Source organism: Leucoraja erinacea, chromosome 26 (genome assembly GCF_028641065.1).
Source record: "Leucoraja erinacea ecotype New England chromosome 26, Leri_hhj_1, whole genome shotgun sequence".
Taxonomy (NCBI): domain Eukaryota; kingdom Metazoa; phylum Chordata; class Chondrichthyes; order Rajiformes; family Rajidae; genus Leucoraja; species Leucoraja erinaceus.
In genome coordinates, this window is record NC_073402.1 from 14,158,070 (window position 1) to 14,174,234 (window position 16,165).

The 16,165-nt window shown below is 41.7% G+C and overlaps 1 protein-coding gene across 1 annotated transcript; it reads left to right on the plus strand.

Annotated features, from left to right (window-relative positions):
* The first annotated feature begins 311 nt into the window (after positions 1-311).
* LOC129709670 (platelet-activating factor receptor-like) lies at positions 312-13,632 on the plus strand. Its single transcript, XM_055656172.1, has 3 exons — positions 312-676; positions 9,053-9,146; positions 11,440-13,632. The coding sequence occupies exons 2-3, from the start codon at positions 9,079-9,081 to the stop codon at positions 12,467-12,469; spliced, it is 1,098 nt and encodes a 365-aa protein (XP_055512147.1). The 5' UTR covers positions 312-676; positions 9,053-9,078; the 3' UTR covers positions 12,470-13,632.
* The last annotated feature ends 2,533 nt before the right edge of the window (positions 13,633-16,165 follow it).

Here is a 16,165-nt window from a genome sequence, read left to right on the forward strand (position 1 = left end):
AATGCCTCACGTTTAGAAAATAACCATTTTCAGTTCTCTATTCAATCTTCCCCATATAGAATTATTTGCAGATTCAATTGTTACTGGGATTACATATGTGACCATGTCCTTTTACTGTAACTTGTAAATTAGATTAAAACACTGATAATGATATGAAACAGAAAGATCCGCCGACAATTAAATGATATAAAAAACTCCACCATGTCTCCAAAGTACCAAACCATTAAGATCTGCTAGAATTCAGTAATTTACAAGAAATTGCACCCGTGATTAAAGCAGTGAAAAAAAAAAGAAATAGATCTGACAGTAAGAGCTACCGCAGCATTTCAAAACAAACCACAAGCCAATGAATGTGAAGGGGCGTGTCTGAGGAACAACTGTCAAAAGAGCTAGAAATTTCAATTTGGTTTAGATTTTCAGTTTATATCAACAATTTACTTCACTGACTGCTACTGTGTAAAATGCAATGAGAATATGCTACTGCTAGATTACTCTCCAGTTAATTACTTTAGCATGTTTTGAATCCACAGTCGATCAGTAGCTTTAGATAGACAAAAAAAGCTGGAGTAACTCAGCTGGTCAGACAACATCTCTGGAGGAAGGGAGTAGGTGACGTTCCTTCTTCAGCTGCCTTGCCTCTTCTTCAGCTTCTTTGTTTGGTGACTCAGGGACACTGGTGAGTACTTCAACTCTACTTTCTGTATTCGGAAACGTAAAGACACTTGAAGGAGTTTACGTTTAAATCTTGTTAATACAAAAATGATTTTCAGCTATCTTTTGCTTTGCAGTAGTATTGGCTGCCTGTTATTTTCTGTGCCTTTTCTTTAATGTTAACTCCCAAGTCCTAACTGAAACAGGGGATGACTCATATGACAAAACAGTCTCATCAAAGATAGACACAAAAAGCTGGGGTAACTCAGCGGGACAGGCAGCATCTCTGGGGAGAAGGAATGGGTGATGTTTTGGGTCGCGACCCTTCTTCAGACTAGTTAGGGATAAGGGAAGTGAGAGATATACAGACGATGATGTAGAGAGATAAAGAACAATGAATGAGAGATATGCAAAAAAGTAACGGTGATAAAGGAAGCAGGCCATTGTTAGTTATTTGTTGTGTGAAAACGAGAAGCTGGTGTGACTTGGGTGGGGGTGGGATAGAGAGAGAGGGAAATGTTGGGGTTACTTGACGTTAGAGAAATCAATATTCATACCACTGGGCTGAAAGCTGCCCAAGTGAAATATGAGATGCTGTTCCTCCAATTTGTGTTTAGCCTCACTCTGACAATGGAGGAGACCTAGGACAGAAAGACAGTGTGGGAATCGGAAGGAGAATTAAAGTGTTTGGCAATGGGGAGGTCAGGTAGGCTCAGCTCCCGTCCCACCAATGCTGTTGTGATTCTGTCAGCTTAGACAATGAGAGTAAATTGGATCGAGGCATCGTATGTTTTTGCCTTCAGGCTTGATCAACCAGATTTCTCTGGTTCGGCGATTCCCTGTCTTCCTTATTGAAATTGAAAGCATGTTGTGAGGGGAAAGGGTCATAAATCTATAATTTGTGCCTTGGAGTGAGGAACAATGTTTCTGTAATTCATATTATGCAGACACAAATTGAAATGGCTTTCAGTGAGACCTTTCTGTAGTTTAGATTGCATTATTGCTTTTTTTTCCCGTGATTATTCAATTAATGAATAGTGAATGCTTGTGCTGTGCTGTATTTTATGCGACAGCGTGTATGTTGGCTAAATATGGAACCTGTTTAAAGTTCCCTCCCTGTCTTTGTATTGGCTGTCTGTTCTGTTCATTGTGTATACTAGGTACTGCTTACGTCAGAGCTCAAGTATGTCCTTGTCGAATGTTTTGCAATTGATTTGTTTTTGTGGAGAAGTGATTAAAAGTTGGATTAGTTTAATGGCATTTCATATAATAAGAATGGATCTGAAAAATGATATTGTGATTATTTATACGTAGGAGCGGTTGCAACATGAACTTAGTGTAAAGTTGCTGAGGATTGTATTCTGTACCCACAGTGATGGTCAATCTCCCCTTCGCAGTTACACACAAAATGCTCGAGTAACTCAGCGGGATGGGCTGCATCTCTGGAGAGAAGGAATGGGTGACGTTTTGGGTCGAGAACACTTCTTCAGACCCTTCTCTCCAGAGATGCTGCTTTTCCCGCTGTTACTCCAGCATTTTGTGTCTACCTTCAATTTAAACCAGCATCTGCAGTTATTTCCTACTCATTTTGTCCCCTTCACAGTTTACAGGCTCATAACCATTTTCCCAAATTGACTGCTCACTAGAGATTTTTGTGTGACAAATATAATAATTAATATTTTTTATTGAACCTGTTCAACTTTGTTAATATATTTCCTCAAAACAGCACCAATTATATTTCCCCCCCTACAATACATGTGGTCGTTTTAACTTCCCTCTGATGGTTGTATAAATTGGATGATATGAAGTAGATCGCCTTTTACTCTTCTTTCTGCACTCGACTTCCATCAAAGTTAAAATGGCTAATGTTGTTAGGTTGCTGAGGTGACCTTGTCACCTTTCTGGTATGTGCTGTTCACATCAGCAGCAAGATATTCAATGGCACCAATTCTATGTTAGCCATGCTAAATGCATGAGGGACCAACTGTTGGTATTGTTCTTGGTAGAAGGCAGGAGAATGGGGTTAGGAGGGAAAGATAGATCAGCCATGATTGAATGGCGTAGTAGACTTGATGGTCCGAATGGCCTAATTCTGCTCCTATCACCTATGAACTTATGAACTCTAGATCTTAGATTCCTCTATGGATCTAAACACATGGAGGTAAGTGGAATCCCCAGACTAATATCCTTGCATGCTTTTCATACTGGTGAGCAGAGGCCAATTTCTTCCCCCTGAATGATATTGAACCACTTGACCACATGGACCAATGCAAACCAGTCTTCTCTGCTTCCTAACTGATGTTCATGGATACCCAAATGGTGATCAGGCTCAGCTAATTGTTCCTTGCTTTTATTTTCTCATTTTTATTCCACGCTGATTGTTGGCACAGAGTCAGCATTTGCCCCCTTTACAGGCACGGTTGAAATTCACCAACTTGCTTAGTTTAAGAATTTTCTCTGGGAATTTCCTGAGTTCAGTTCTGTGGAATAATTTAGTAAATGTAGCAAGTGAATTTATAAAGTTTCTGATAACAGCCGCTGGGCTGTTCCATATTGTAAGCATTAGTCATTGTGATAAGTTTGTTTCACATTGTACGTAATGCAGCTGCTACACTATGGACCTACACTGTAATTTCTAATGTTATTATTCCACCAAAGACAAAGATATTGACATAAAATGGTCCAGATTCCAAAACTGTCCGCCCTTCACATACAGGGGAATACATATTTAGATTAGAGTTTAGAGATACAGCGCAGAAACAGGCCCTTTGGCCCACCGGGTCCTCGCCGACCAGCAATCCCCGCACATTAACACTATTCTACACACACTAGTGACAATTGACACTTATACCACGTCAATTAACCTACAAACCTGTATGTCTTTGGATTGTGTAAGGAAACCAAAGATCTCGGAGAAAACCCACGCGGTCACAGAGAGAACGTACAAACTCCATACAGGCAGCACCCGTAGTCAGGATCGAACCCGGATCTCTGGCGCTCCAAGCACTGTAAGGCAGCAACTCTACTGCTGTGCCACCGCTGGGTCCAAGGCATTGTTCTCCCTGGAGCAGAGGAGTTTGTGAGGAGTTTGATAGTGGCTTGTAAAAGGCATTGGCAGTGAAGGAAGATGGACAACTGGAACGAGGACAGCAAAAAAAAAGATAGACACAAAAAGCTGGAGTAACTCAGTGGGTCAGACAGCATCTCTGGAGCAAAGGGAAAAAGATGATTGGCAAAAGAAACATAAGTGAACTGAAGTAGAAAATCTGTTTTACAGCAAGCACACGGAGTCTGAGTCTTGCATCTTAACCACAGCCACATTTACCAAGCAGGTGGCGTACCAGTTTCATAGGTGATGGGGTTATTAGCAGTGTAATTACAGTTGCAACTGTATTTAGTTGACGCCTTGCAGACTAACCCAGGGGATCATGCATTTTGACTCTCAAACTACTGAGCAGTGACACAGACTTTGCAGCTGTCATTGTGTCAGTCATTCAGCAACCTCGAAGCTGTAACGAAAAGTCAAAGCTACACAAGACGGTTCCTATGTATGAGCAGTAGAGCAGGTGGTGTCTGGGCTTTCTGCAGTGAGACTAAAACCATCATGGTATATATTTTTCTTTTTACGTTCTTGTGTCAAACTAAATATGCTGTTTCTCTCATAATCAAAACGGAAAATGCTGTAACCACTCAGCATCTGTGGAAAGAGAAACGGTTAATATCTCAAGGCCAGAACTCTTCATCAGAACCGTATTTCATTCTCTTTAGATTTAGCTCTTAGGGCTAACGGATTCAAGGGATATGGGGAGAAAGCAGGAACGGGGTACTGATTTTGGATGATCAGCCATGAACATATTGAATGGTGGTGCTGGCTTGAAGGGCCGAATGGCCTACTTCTGCACCTATTTTCTATCTTTCTATGTTTCTATTTTAACCTGTTCAGTACCATCCCCGAGTATACTCGCGTCATTTTTTAATTTAGTTTAAGAGATACAGCACAGCAACAGGCCCTTCGGCCCACCTAGTCTGCACTGACCAGTGATCTCCCTACACTAACACTATCCTACACACACTGGGGACAATTTTACACTTATACATTCATACCAAGCCGATTAACCTACAAAACTGTAGGTCACATTCCAATGTGGGGGGGAACCGAAGATCTCGGCGAAAACCCACGCAGGGCACGGGGAGAATGTACAAGCTCCGTACAAACAGCATCCGTAGTCGGGATCAAGCCCGGGTCTCTGGCGCAGTAAGTCAGCAATTCTACCGCTGCACCGCCCGTGCCAATAGTGGAAAAAACAAGTTGGCAGTAAACAGGTTAATCCCCAGCAGCATATTTGTCCAGAGCGCACGTTAATTCTCCAAACTATTCCCAATATTACTGTGAAATTGGAAGGTATGAACTGGGCTAAATTCAGAGGTCAGAATTTTATTTTCCCCTCGAGAGGAATCTCAACTCCAAACACATTTGAGTCAATGAGGGTGTTGGAGGAAACGAGTCCTGAGCTTAGCTTTTAGTGTCCCACAGCACAATTGCTCGCATAGATGCATTATGCCTTTCAGCTATTCTGCTACTGGCAACAGGCAACAACTTGTGTTCATGTCCCGTTTCTAGCAGTCAACCATGAAAATGACTAAGTATCTGATTTACCAGCTCTTTAGGTTTAAGTTTATTATTGTCACATGTATCAAGGTACAGTAAAAATCTTTGTTTTGCATGCTATCCAAACAGATCAAGTAAGAGGAAGATGCAGAGTGTTGAATATACTTCTCAACACTGTAGCGCATCATTGTAGTGTGTGGTAGGTCTTGCTTTCAAGGTGGAGAAAGTCCACCACTATTACCAAGATATACCTCTTGTCAAAAACCACAGGTAGGGTGTACTGATTGAAGTATGATTAATTGGTTAGTAAACAAAAGCGAGGCCCATTCATTTCTTGGTCATATCGCGTCTGGTCTTGAATCCGTTCTTCCAGCTGCATTTTCTAGAATTATCTAGAATGTCTGGATTTATCGAACATCTAACACCCAACATTTGTTTTTTACTTCAGTTAATATAGCGTGATCAAAGTGGAAACATAAAATTCAGCATCTTATAGTCATACAGGATGCAAACAGGCCCTTCGGCCCAACTCAGCCATGATGATCAAGATGCCCCATCTAAGCTAGTCCCATTTATCTGTGGTTGTCCCACATCTCTCTAAACCTATCCTATCCATGTATCTGTCCAAATGGCTTTTAAATGTTGCTAGTGTGCCTGCCACAACTACTACCTCTGGCACCTCATTCCATATATCCATTACCCTCCGTATGAAAATGTTGCCGCTCGGGTTCCTGTTACATTTTTCTCCTTTCATCTTTAACGAATGCCCTTTAGATTTCCCAACCCTGGAAAAAAAAGATGCTGTGCATTCACACTATCCATTCCTTCAAGATTTTATACGCCTCTATAAGATTATACCTCTGTCTCCTGCTCTCCATGGAACACTCGAGTTCTGTCAACATCCTCATAAATCTTCTCTGCTCCTTTTCCATCTTAATGGTATCTTTCCTGTAGCTGAATGACTGAAATCGAACACAATAGCCCAAGTGTGGCCTCACTGATGTCTTGTACAATCGCAGCATACCATCCCAACTTCTGTATTCAGTTCCCTTACTGATGAAAGCCAGCATACTAAAAGCCTTTTCACCACCCTATCGACCTGCGATGCCACTTTTTGAGAGCTATGTACTTGTACTCAAAGATCCTACTTGTACTCAAAGATCTTGCTCTTTGCTCTTGATCTTGCTCTAGTATCTTTGCTTGTACTCCTAGATCCTTCTGCTCCCTGCAGCACTCTCCAGAACACTCTCCAGTTCAGTCTAAATGTTTGACTTCCCAAAATGTTGCACCTCACTCTTATCTGTTAAACTCTAATAGCCATTCCTCGTCCCAACTTGCCCAGCTGATCAAGATCCTGCTGTATTTCTTGATACCCATCTTCACTGTCTAAGATTCCACCTATTTTATTGTAACCTGCAAACATACTAATCATGCCTCTGCACATTCTCATCTTATCACGTGGTTATATTCAACCACACTTTACGTAGGGGATTTCTACAGGATGTCCTGTGCTGTACAATTGATTTCTTATAAACGTTTCATTTACCAAAAAACTGTGTGGTAGCCAGCAGGTGTTACTGACGTTCAGAATGCCTGTTACCCATGGATAAACATTACAAGTGTGCGATTCATTATACCATGGTTCACATTATCCTTCACTGGTCAAAAAGAATGATAAAACTAAGTAGTTGAACTTCAATGAAAGATTACAAGCCTGTTTCTGAAGAAGGGTCTCAACACGAAACGTTGCCTATTCCTTCTCTCCATAGATGCTGCCTCACCCACTGAGTTTCTCCAGCATTTTTGTCCACCTTCGATTTTTAACAGCATCTGCAATTCTTTTTTAAATATATATTCTACAAATATATAAAAAGGAAAAAAAAAGTAGCTGTAGGGGAAGATTAGGGTACAAAAGGGATAGAGGAACTTAAAACTATCACAGTTGTGTGAGACTAGAGGATAATGCTTTCCCTGGGCTTGGTGGTCTCCCTGCTAAAATATTAAAGAGCTAGTGCAGAAATAATGGATGTTATTTGTGAGATTCCAAAATTCAGGATAGTTTCCAGTGCATTGGAAAATGCTAAATGTAACACTCCTATTTGAAAAATAAAGGAGGGAAACAGAACACAAGAAGCTTTAGGCCAGTTAATAAAACTTCTTCCAGCAGGAAGTGAATGCAAACCATGATCAAGGTAGTGATAACACAACATTTAGAAACTTGAAATGCAATGCATCAATGTCAATGTGGATTTATTAAAGGGAAATTGTGTTTGACAAATTTGATTAGAAGTTCTAGCAAATGAGTTTACTAAAATGGAAACCAGCAAATGTTGTGTAAGGTGACACATAGAAGATTACTACATAAGGTAAGAGGTCATGGTGGCAAATGGTGCAGCTACATTATAGCTCGAACCACCCCGGTTCAATCCTGACATCTGCTGCGGTCTATGTAGAGTCTGCATGTTCTCTCTGTGACTGCGTGGGTTTCCTCCAGGTGATATGGTTTCCTCCCACATCCCAATGACCTGCTGGTTGATAAATTAATTGGCCATTGGAAGTTGCTGTGTTAATGTGCAGTGAGTGGTAGAATATGGGAGGAGTTGGTGGCAGTAAGGATAAAATGGGATTGGTGAAGGGCTAGTGTTGGATTAGTGGAAGTGGGTGTTTGATGTTCAGTGCAGACGTGGGCCGAAGGGCCTATATCATGCTTTATGACTTTATAGCTCTATGGGACCTCTTTGAGTAGATTCCATGAACTGAGACCTTCCAGGCAACCTGTCTTAAGTAACTATGAATTAGGCCTCACCGACATTGTGAGGGGCTACTTCTGCAGGTGTTCAGTGACAAAGCCCACCATTGATGTCCAGATATGTGAAGGAGTCCATTGAATAGCATGGTATATGTCTGACTTCTCCATGTTCATCAAAGAAGATTTGGTCAGAAAAGCAGGACCATCCAAATCACCAAATCTTTTTGAATATCCTTTGTTTTATTTTTCATCAAAATTGAATTGTTTAGCATAAAAATATGCACCATGCATTACTATTTCTTGGCAAACGTCTTTGAGCAGAAATAGCTACATTAGGTTAAATTATAATATTAACAGCTAGTGGAACAATAATCTTGTATCTAAAGTGGTCAAAGAAGCAAATTGCATTCATGAAGGTGAGCACTAACATGTGGTGGAGAAATGTTGGAGAGATTTGTGGCATGGTGGCGCAGTGGTAGAGTTGCTGCCTTATAGCACCAGAGGCCTGGGTTCGGGCCTGATTACAGGTGCTGTCTGTACCGAGTTTGTACATTCTCCCCGTGGCCACGTGGGTTTTCCTCAGGTGCATTGGTTTCCTCTCGTGCTCCAAAGACGTGCAGGTTTGTAGGTTAATTGACTTCTGTAAATTGTCCCTATTGTGTCGGATAATATTAGTGTAGGTGGATCGTTGGTCAGACACGTTGGGTTGAAAGACCTGTTTCCACGCTATTGTGGCGGTCCCTGGCGGTTAGGCCACTCCTTGGGTCATCCCCCTCGGCTCTTGAGGGACAGGGACGATTGTCTGCCAACGGGGTTTCCCGGTTCCTGCTCGCGGGCGTTCTGTGTGTTTTGCCATGATTCATTAAACAACTTTTGAACCTGCCTGGCATCTGGCCTTTTCCTGCCCTCATCCAGGCCACTACACTATATCTCTAAATTAAACTAAACTAAACTAAAGAAAGAAATGTAGTTGTATGGTTGCAAAGCTCTTGAATCTGACATATGCTTCACCTCTTCTGACATGTATTGTTCCATTGTTACAGGCTGTCTACTGCAGAGGGATCTAGATATGGAAGGAACCATGAACACAACAGGGTCACCACTGTGGAATATGACTGAGGAGACCTTAAATGTGATGTAAGTTTGCAACATGATTTTGCTGTCCAGTGTCAATTCACCAGAGCACGTGTTAATATAGCATTGCGACTGATAACCAGATTGCTGCTAGTTTCTCTCCAAATAAAAGGGAAATAATATAAATGTATGGTTGACACAAAAGCTGGAGTAACTCAGCGGGTCAGACAGCATCTCTGGAGAAAAGGAATAGGCGACGTTTCGGGTCGAGACCCTTCTTCAGAAACATAAATGTATATTCCATGAACCCTCCTGCTTTGGTTATGGCTCCCTCACTAAGGAGGAAAGTACAGGAAACGTCTTCCTTATTGTACGGCACCGCTCCGAACAAGAACACTTCCCTTAACTTGCTCAAACTTTGCCTCAAGATGCCATCCATTTGAACACTCTGTGGGTGAGCCACTGAGTTAGTTGCTCTCTCACCTCCCTGCAATGTGATGCAGAAGTAAGCATCACGTTTTGCAAAGATCTGACAACTAACGGTGCCGACTGTTTGAACCCATGTGTCACATACTGTAGAGTTAACGATGGTGGGAAACGACCTCATTATTTTGATTACATGTATTACCGAACAAAATGCATTCTCAAATGATCTCTTTATTGTGAATTGAATGTGTGGAAAATATGATTGCATTAGTGGCGATCTCTTCTCATTAGCTACAACAGAGAATAAACATAAATGAGGTTCAAAGTGTGACAGATTCAGTGAGATAAAGATGTTATTCACTTCACTGTAATTGTCACATCCAGTATTTAACATGAAATAGCTAACGTTATTCGGTTTCTACTCACTGAACTCGTTTGCTCCTTGGTTGGGGGAGGTGGGTTGCTGGGGGGTTGGGACATGGGGTGAGGAGGTGGGTGGTCAGTGCTGTGTTTCGGAGCATGCAGCCTACATGGAGTTACCATGGCCAAACTGGCCATCCGCGAGTCACGGCGCCAGGCGGAAGAGGTCTCTGCCCGAGCCGGCTGCCTGCCTCTTTTCCGGGGTTATGTGCGTGCCTGGGTGGTGTTAGAGAGGGACTACATTACGCTGTCCACGGGCGCCTTGGGGTATTTCCAGGACCGCTGGGCACCGCGGGGGGTTGAATGCATACAAGGTGTGTAAGATAGTTGTATAATAGTTTCTTGTTTGTTGTGTATTATGGTGGTGGGTCCTGTTATGTTTTTTACTGTACTGTATATAGTATTTTAATATTTGAATAAATATTTTTGATTTTAAAAAAAACATGTTTACCATGAGCTGTTGGGATATTCTGGGCATTACCTGGTGAGTTGTTGGTGAAAATAATCCAATCAATTCTGAACCAGATGACCCCGATCACTATTAAAGCAAGTAGTTTTAGGCTTGCAACTGTTTTGCATTAAAAGGGTGAAGCTACTGTATGTAGCCATTCCCAACGAGTGGAATTTAGTGAATACCAGCTGCTGATTCCAACCTTCCCCTTACCAATCTCACCCGATCCTTTAAGCCCAAATCCACCCTGATTTGTACTCAGACTTTTCTTCATCACCCACCCTGCCTACACCATCTTCCCACTTTAGTTTGGGTCTTGTATACAGTGGAATTCTGACATAGTGGGGACATTGGGCAAACCCATGGCTTGGTGATTAATACACCTTTCCTATAACTAACTCCATTCAGAATAAGGAGTGTTAAGATGATCCAACTCCCTACATTGAGAATAAACTTGGCTTGTCAAACATGAGCTACACAGGATGGGGATGGGGATAATTATGAAGACAATTTGCTGATTAGGCTCAAAGTAACAATGTTGACCATGATTTTTAGTTTTAATGTATTCTTTCACCAGCGTCCTATCTGCTTCTCATTAAACCAGCTAGTTCATCTTTCCTGCAGATCAGCTATGGAGACAGACATAGTGATGGGTCTGTTACAGAGTTGGTTTCCCAGTGGGCAGTTTATGGAAGAGGGATCAGGCAACAATTAGGCAGGAACGTACAGCTTTAAATCTGTTTAGATTCACATATAGAATAAACCGGCAGGAAAGAAAATATTGCGTGGAACATTAACACATTCCATTCTCATGCTTACTATATTTGGTACTGACACATGAACAAAACCTTGCTGATAATATATGAATTAATTACCCATTACATATTTTGGCAGGGATATAATAATTAGATTCAGCTCATTAAGTTGACCAAGAGCCAGAGTTTTAAATCTTATCTGTGTGTTGTAATTTTCGGTTCTTAAAATACTGAAATCAGCTTTTACGATGCCCTGTAATTTTGCGAGGTGTAATGATGGGTTTTGTATTTTATTGTGCTGCAGGGAGACAACAATGAACTCCAGTGAAAACCATAGTTTGATTACAGGAGCAGCTCTCAAGGCGTGTGATGCTTGGCACCCAGTTCAGAACTTCATCCTGCCTCTCGTCTACCTGCTGGTCTTGTTCATCGGACTCTTCAGCAACTTTATTGCACTTCTGATCTTCCTGCAGAATGCCAGGAAGATTAAAAAAGCAATTCGAGTGTACCTGATTAATCTCACTCTGGCCGACATCATGTTTAACGTCACCCTGCCGTTCTGGGTGGTTTATTATTTTAAAGGCGGAGACTGGGTCTTCTCTGAGGCCATGTGCCGGATGGCAGGAGTGTTCTACTACGTGGCCACGTACAGTGCCATCACTTTTATGATCCTCATTAGTATCAACAGGTACTGCACAGTTCAAAAGACAAAGCTCCCAATTCCTTTGAATGAGCCGACTGGATCTTTGTACACCTCCGTCTTTGTGTGGATGTTTTGGGTAGCGTGTGGCATTCCCGCATTGCTGCAGCAGCAAACAACAAGGTGGGGGCTTCACGCCACAAGATGTTTTGAAGAACAATCTGAAGGAAGGACATATGTGTACGCATCTTTCATTTTCTTCCTCATATCCTTCTTGTTTGTCATACTGAGCTACGTTTCAATTATGAAAGCTCTTTCCTCCCAGAGGAACATTCTGCAGGGCATGCATCGGAGGATGGCTAGATCAATGGTGCTGGGGATGCTCATTGTGTTTTTGGTCTGTGTTTTACCCTACCATCTTTCCCTCATCCCCTGGGAGTTAAGCAAGGCAAATACCAAGGGGACGCCTGGATGTGCTCCTCTTAAGGGCATAGATATAGTGCACAAATTGAATTTGGCTTTGTTGAGCATGAACAGCTGTGTTGACCCTATCATCTACTGCTTCTCCGTAAAGAGGTTTCGCAGAGAGTTGAAGAAGATATTCAGAAAACTGGCCCTGCGTCTGCCGTTTCAGGCACACACAATTGAGGCGTCAGAAACTCAAATCAGGTCAAATTCAGTCACTACTTCATAAACGTCAGGCAGATAATAAATGGTACAATATCTTAACTTATGTGTCAACAGTCCAGTGCTTTCACATAGACACAAAAAATGCTGGAGTAACTCAGCGGGTCAGGGAAGACCCTTCTTCAGACTGGTTGTTTTCCCCTTCCTTGCCTTTCAGTATGAAGAAGGGTTTCGAACCAAAACCAAATCAAAACAGCAGAGATGCTGCCTGACCCGCTGAGTTACTTCAGCTTTCTGTGTCTATCTTCGGTGTAAGCCAGCATTTGGAGTTCCTTCTGACACAGTCTAGTGCTTTACATCTTTTCACTGATGTAAACTGGGTGAAATTACTCTTCGATCAGTTATTGTAAAACATCTACTAGGCTCTCTCCAGTTCCATCCAACATCAAATGAAACATGATGACTCAAGAGACGATTGTGACCGTTTCTGTTATGATAAGGTCTATACGACGAATTTTGAGTCTCTGTTTTTAACCGTATGGAAAATGGAAACGGGGTAATGTTCAACGCGATTGCCAATACCTGCGCCAAAGACTAAAACTAAACCATGTCTGCCACATTGGTGGATTTCATGGAGCATTGGGTACTTGAAAATGTATGAGGGATGTTTTTGTGAGGAAGATTTGCAGGAAAAGTTCACAATTTTTAACAGAACATATGAAATGCCTAGTGTGGGGTTGTTTCTCACTATGGATCCTGACATAAATCTTCCATTCCTGAGAGTATTAAAATAAATTGCAATTATGTACATGACGCTGGTATTTTTCTCCATTTGAAAAAAATCCTTGTCATTTTGGTTTCTTTGGAAACTAGTTTGCAAGCTTAATTTTGTCACTTCTTTGTGCACAAACCATTTCGTGGATTTGTATTCTGTAATTTTATTAAATGTTGAAATATTTATGTTTATGTTTATACCCTTTTAAATCCTGACCTTGATTTTGCTTAGCTGTGGAGTTGAAGGCAATTAACACAATAATTGAGGCTTCCATTGTGACTGTTGTTAATGAGAATTCTACAAAGTCTTATTGATTGTGTGGTTGATGCATGTAAATGAAGGCTTACGCACAAAGTGTAAAATAAATCTGCTACTATTTATAGAAGACATTGGAGTCACAGAATAATTTGCTTCATCGAATTAGTGATGGTATTTTCTCTCACATTCACCATCCAGTCCACTTCCACTCTGCTGTTCACTCACCATGTGCCAAATATATTTCAAGCATCCAGTTAAATTGTTTTCGCCAGAGATTTGGCACTTTGCTTTAACAATTTCTGACATACTAACTGCCCTGTCCTGAATGTAATGACTGTTCCCCTTATTTTTCCTTTTTTTCCCCTCAGTTTTATTTTTATGTCACCATATCCATTCCACATAATCTATTTTACTTCTTCCCTGAAACTTCCCAAATTCCAGTGAAAAATATTCAATTTCTTAACTGTCCCTTGATTGCTGTAATTCTCAAGATTATAGGAACATAGAAAATAGGTGCAGGAGTAGGCCAGTCGGCCCTTCGAGCCTGCACCACCATTCAATATGATCATGGCTGATCATCCAACTCAGTATCCTGTACCTGCCTTCTCTCCATACCCCCTGATCCCTTTAGCCACAAGGGCCACATCTAACCCGCTCTTAAATATAGCCAATGAACTGGCCTCAACTACCTTCTGCGGGAGAGAATTCCAGAGATTCACCACTCTCTGTGTGAAAAAAGTTTTCCTCATCTCGGTCCTAAAAGATTTCCCCCTTATCCTTAAACTGTGACCCCTTGTTCTGGACTTCCCCAACATCGGGAACAATCTTCCTGCATCTAGCCTGTCCAACCCCTTAAGAATTTTGTAAATTTCTATAAGATCCCCCCTCAATCTTCTAAATTCTAGCGAGTACAAACCGAGTCTATCCAGTCTTTCTTCATATGAAAGTCCTGACATCCCAGGAATCAGTCTGGTGAACCTTCTCTGTACTCCCTCTATGGCAAGAATGTCTTTCCTCAGATTAGGAGACCAAAACTGTACGCAATACTCCAGGTGTGGTCTCACCAAGACGCTGTTGAACTGCAGTAGAACCTCCCTGCTCCTATACTCAAATCCTTTTGCTATGAATGCTAACATACCATTCGCCTTCTTCACTGCCTGCTGCACCTGCATGCCTACTTTTAATGACTGGTGTACCATGACACCCAGGTCTCGTTGCATCTCCCTAATCTTTAGGCACCTTTCCTAATCGGCCACCATTTAGATAATAATCCACTTTCCTGTTTTTGCCACCAAAGTGGATAACCTCACATTTATCCACATTATACTGCATCTGCCATGCATTTGCCCACTCACCAGCCTATCCAAGTCACATTGCAGCCTCCTAGCATCCTCCTCACAGCTAACACTGCCCCCCAGCTTCGTGTCATCTGCAAACATGGAGATGTTGCATTCAATTCCCTCATCCAAATCATTAATATATATCGTAAATAGCTGGGGTCCCAGAACTGAGCCTTGTGGTACCCCACTAGTCACTGCTGGCCATTGTGAAAAGGACCCGTTTACTCCTACTCTTTGCTTCCTCTCTGCCAGCCAGTTCTCTATCCACATCAATACTGAACCCCCAATACCGTGTGCTTTAAGTTTGTATACTAATCTCTTATGTGGGACTTTGTTGAAAGCCTTCTGAAAGTCCAGATATAACACATCCACTGGTTCTCCCTTATCCACTCTACTAGTTACATCCTCGAAAAATGCTATAAGATTCGTCAGACATGATTTACCCTTCATAAATCCATGCTGACTTTGTCCAATGATTTCACCACTTTCCAAATGTGCTGCTATCCCATCTTTAATAACTGATTCTAGCAGTTTCCCCACTACCGATGTTAGACTAACTGGTCTGTAATTCCCCGTTTTCTCTCTCCCTCCCTTTTTAAAAAGTGGTGTTACATTAGCTACCCTCCAATCCTCAGGAACTACTCCAGAATCTAAAGAGTTTTGAAAAATTATCACTAATACATCCACTATTTCTGGGACTACTTCCTTAAGTACTCTGGGATGCAGCCTATCTGGCCCTGGGAATTTATTGGCCTTTAATCCATTCAATTTACCTAACACCACTTCCCGGCTAACCTGGATTTCACTCAGTTCCTCCATCTCATTTGACCCCCGGTCCCCTGCTATTTCCGGCCGATTATTTATGTCTTCCTTAGTGAAGACAGAACCAAAGTAGTTATTCAATTGGTCTGCCATGTCCTTGTATCCCATGATCAATTCACCCGTTTCTGACTGCAAGGGACCTACATTTGTTTTAACTAATCTTTTTCTCTTCACATATCTATAAAAGCTTTTGCAGTCAGTTTTTATGTTCCCTGCCAGTTTTCTTTCATAATCTATTTTCCCTTTCCTAATTAAGCCCTTTGTCCTCCTCTGCTGGTCTTTGAATTTCTCCCAGTCCTCTGGTAGGCTGCTTTTTCTGGCTAATTTGTACGCTTCATCTTTTGTTTTGATACTATCCCTGATTTCCCTTGTTATCCACGGATGCACTACCTTCCCTGATTTATTTATTTTATTATGTCAAAATGCCTGGTGTTTTTCCTGGAAGAATCTTCACCTCGTGATCCAACTGGGACATGTGCAAATCCCATTATTTGTAAAACATTGCCAATGACCTTTAAAAAAAGTTGCATTAAGGTAGCTAACGATTCTCAGAGAAAGAAATCTACCA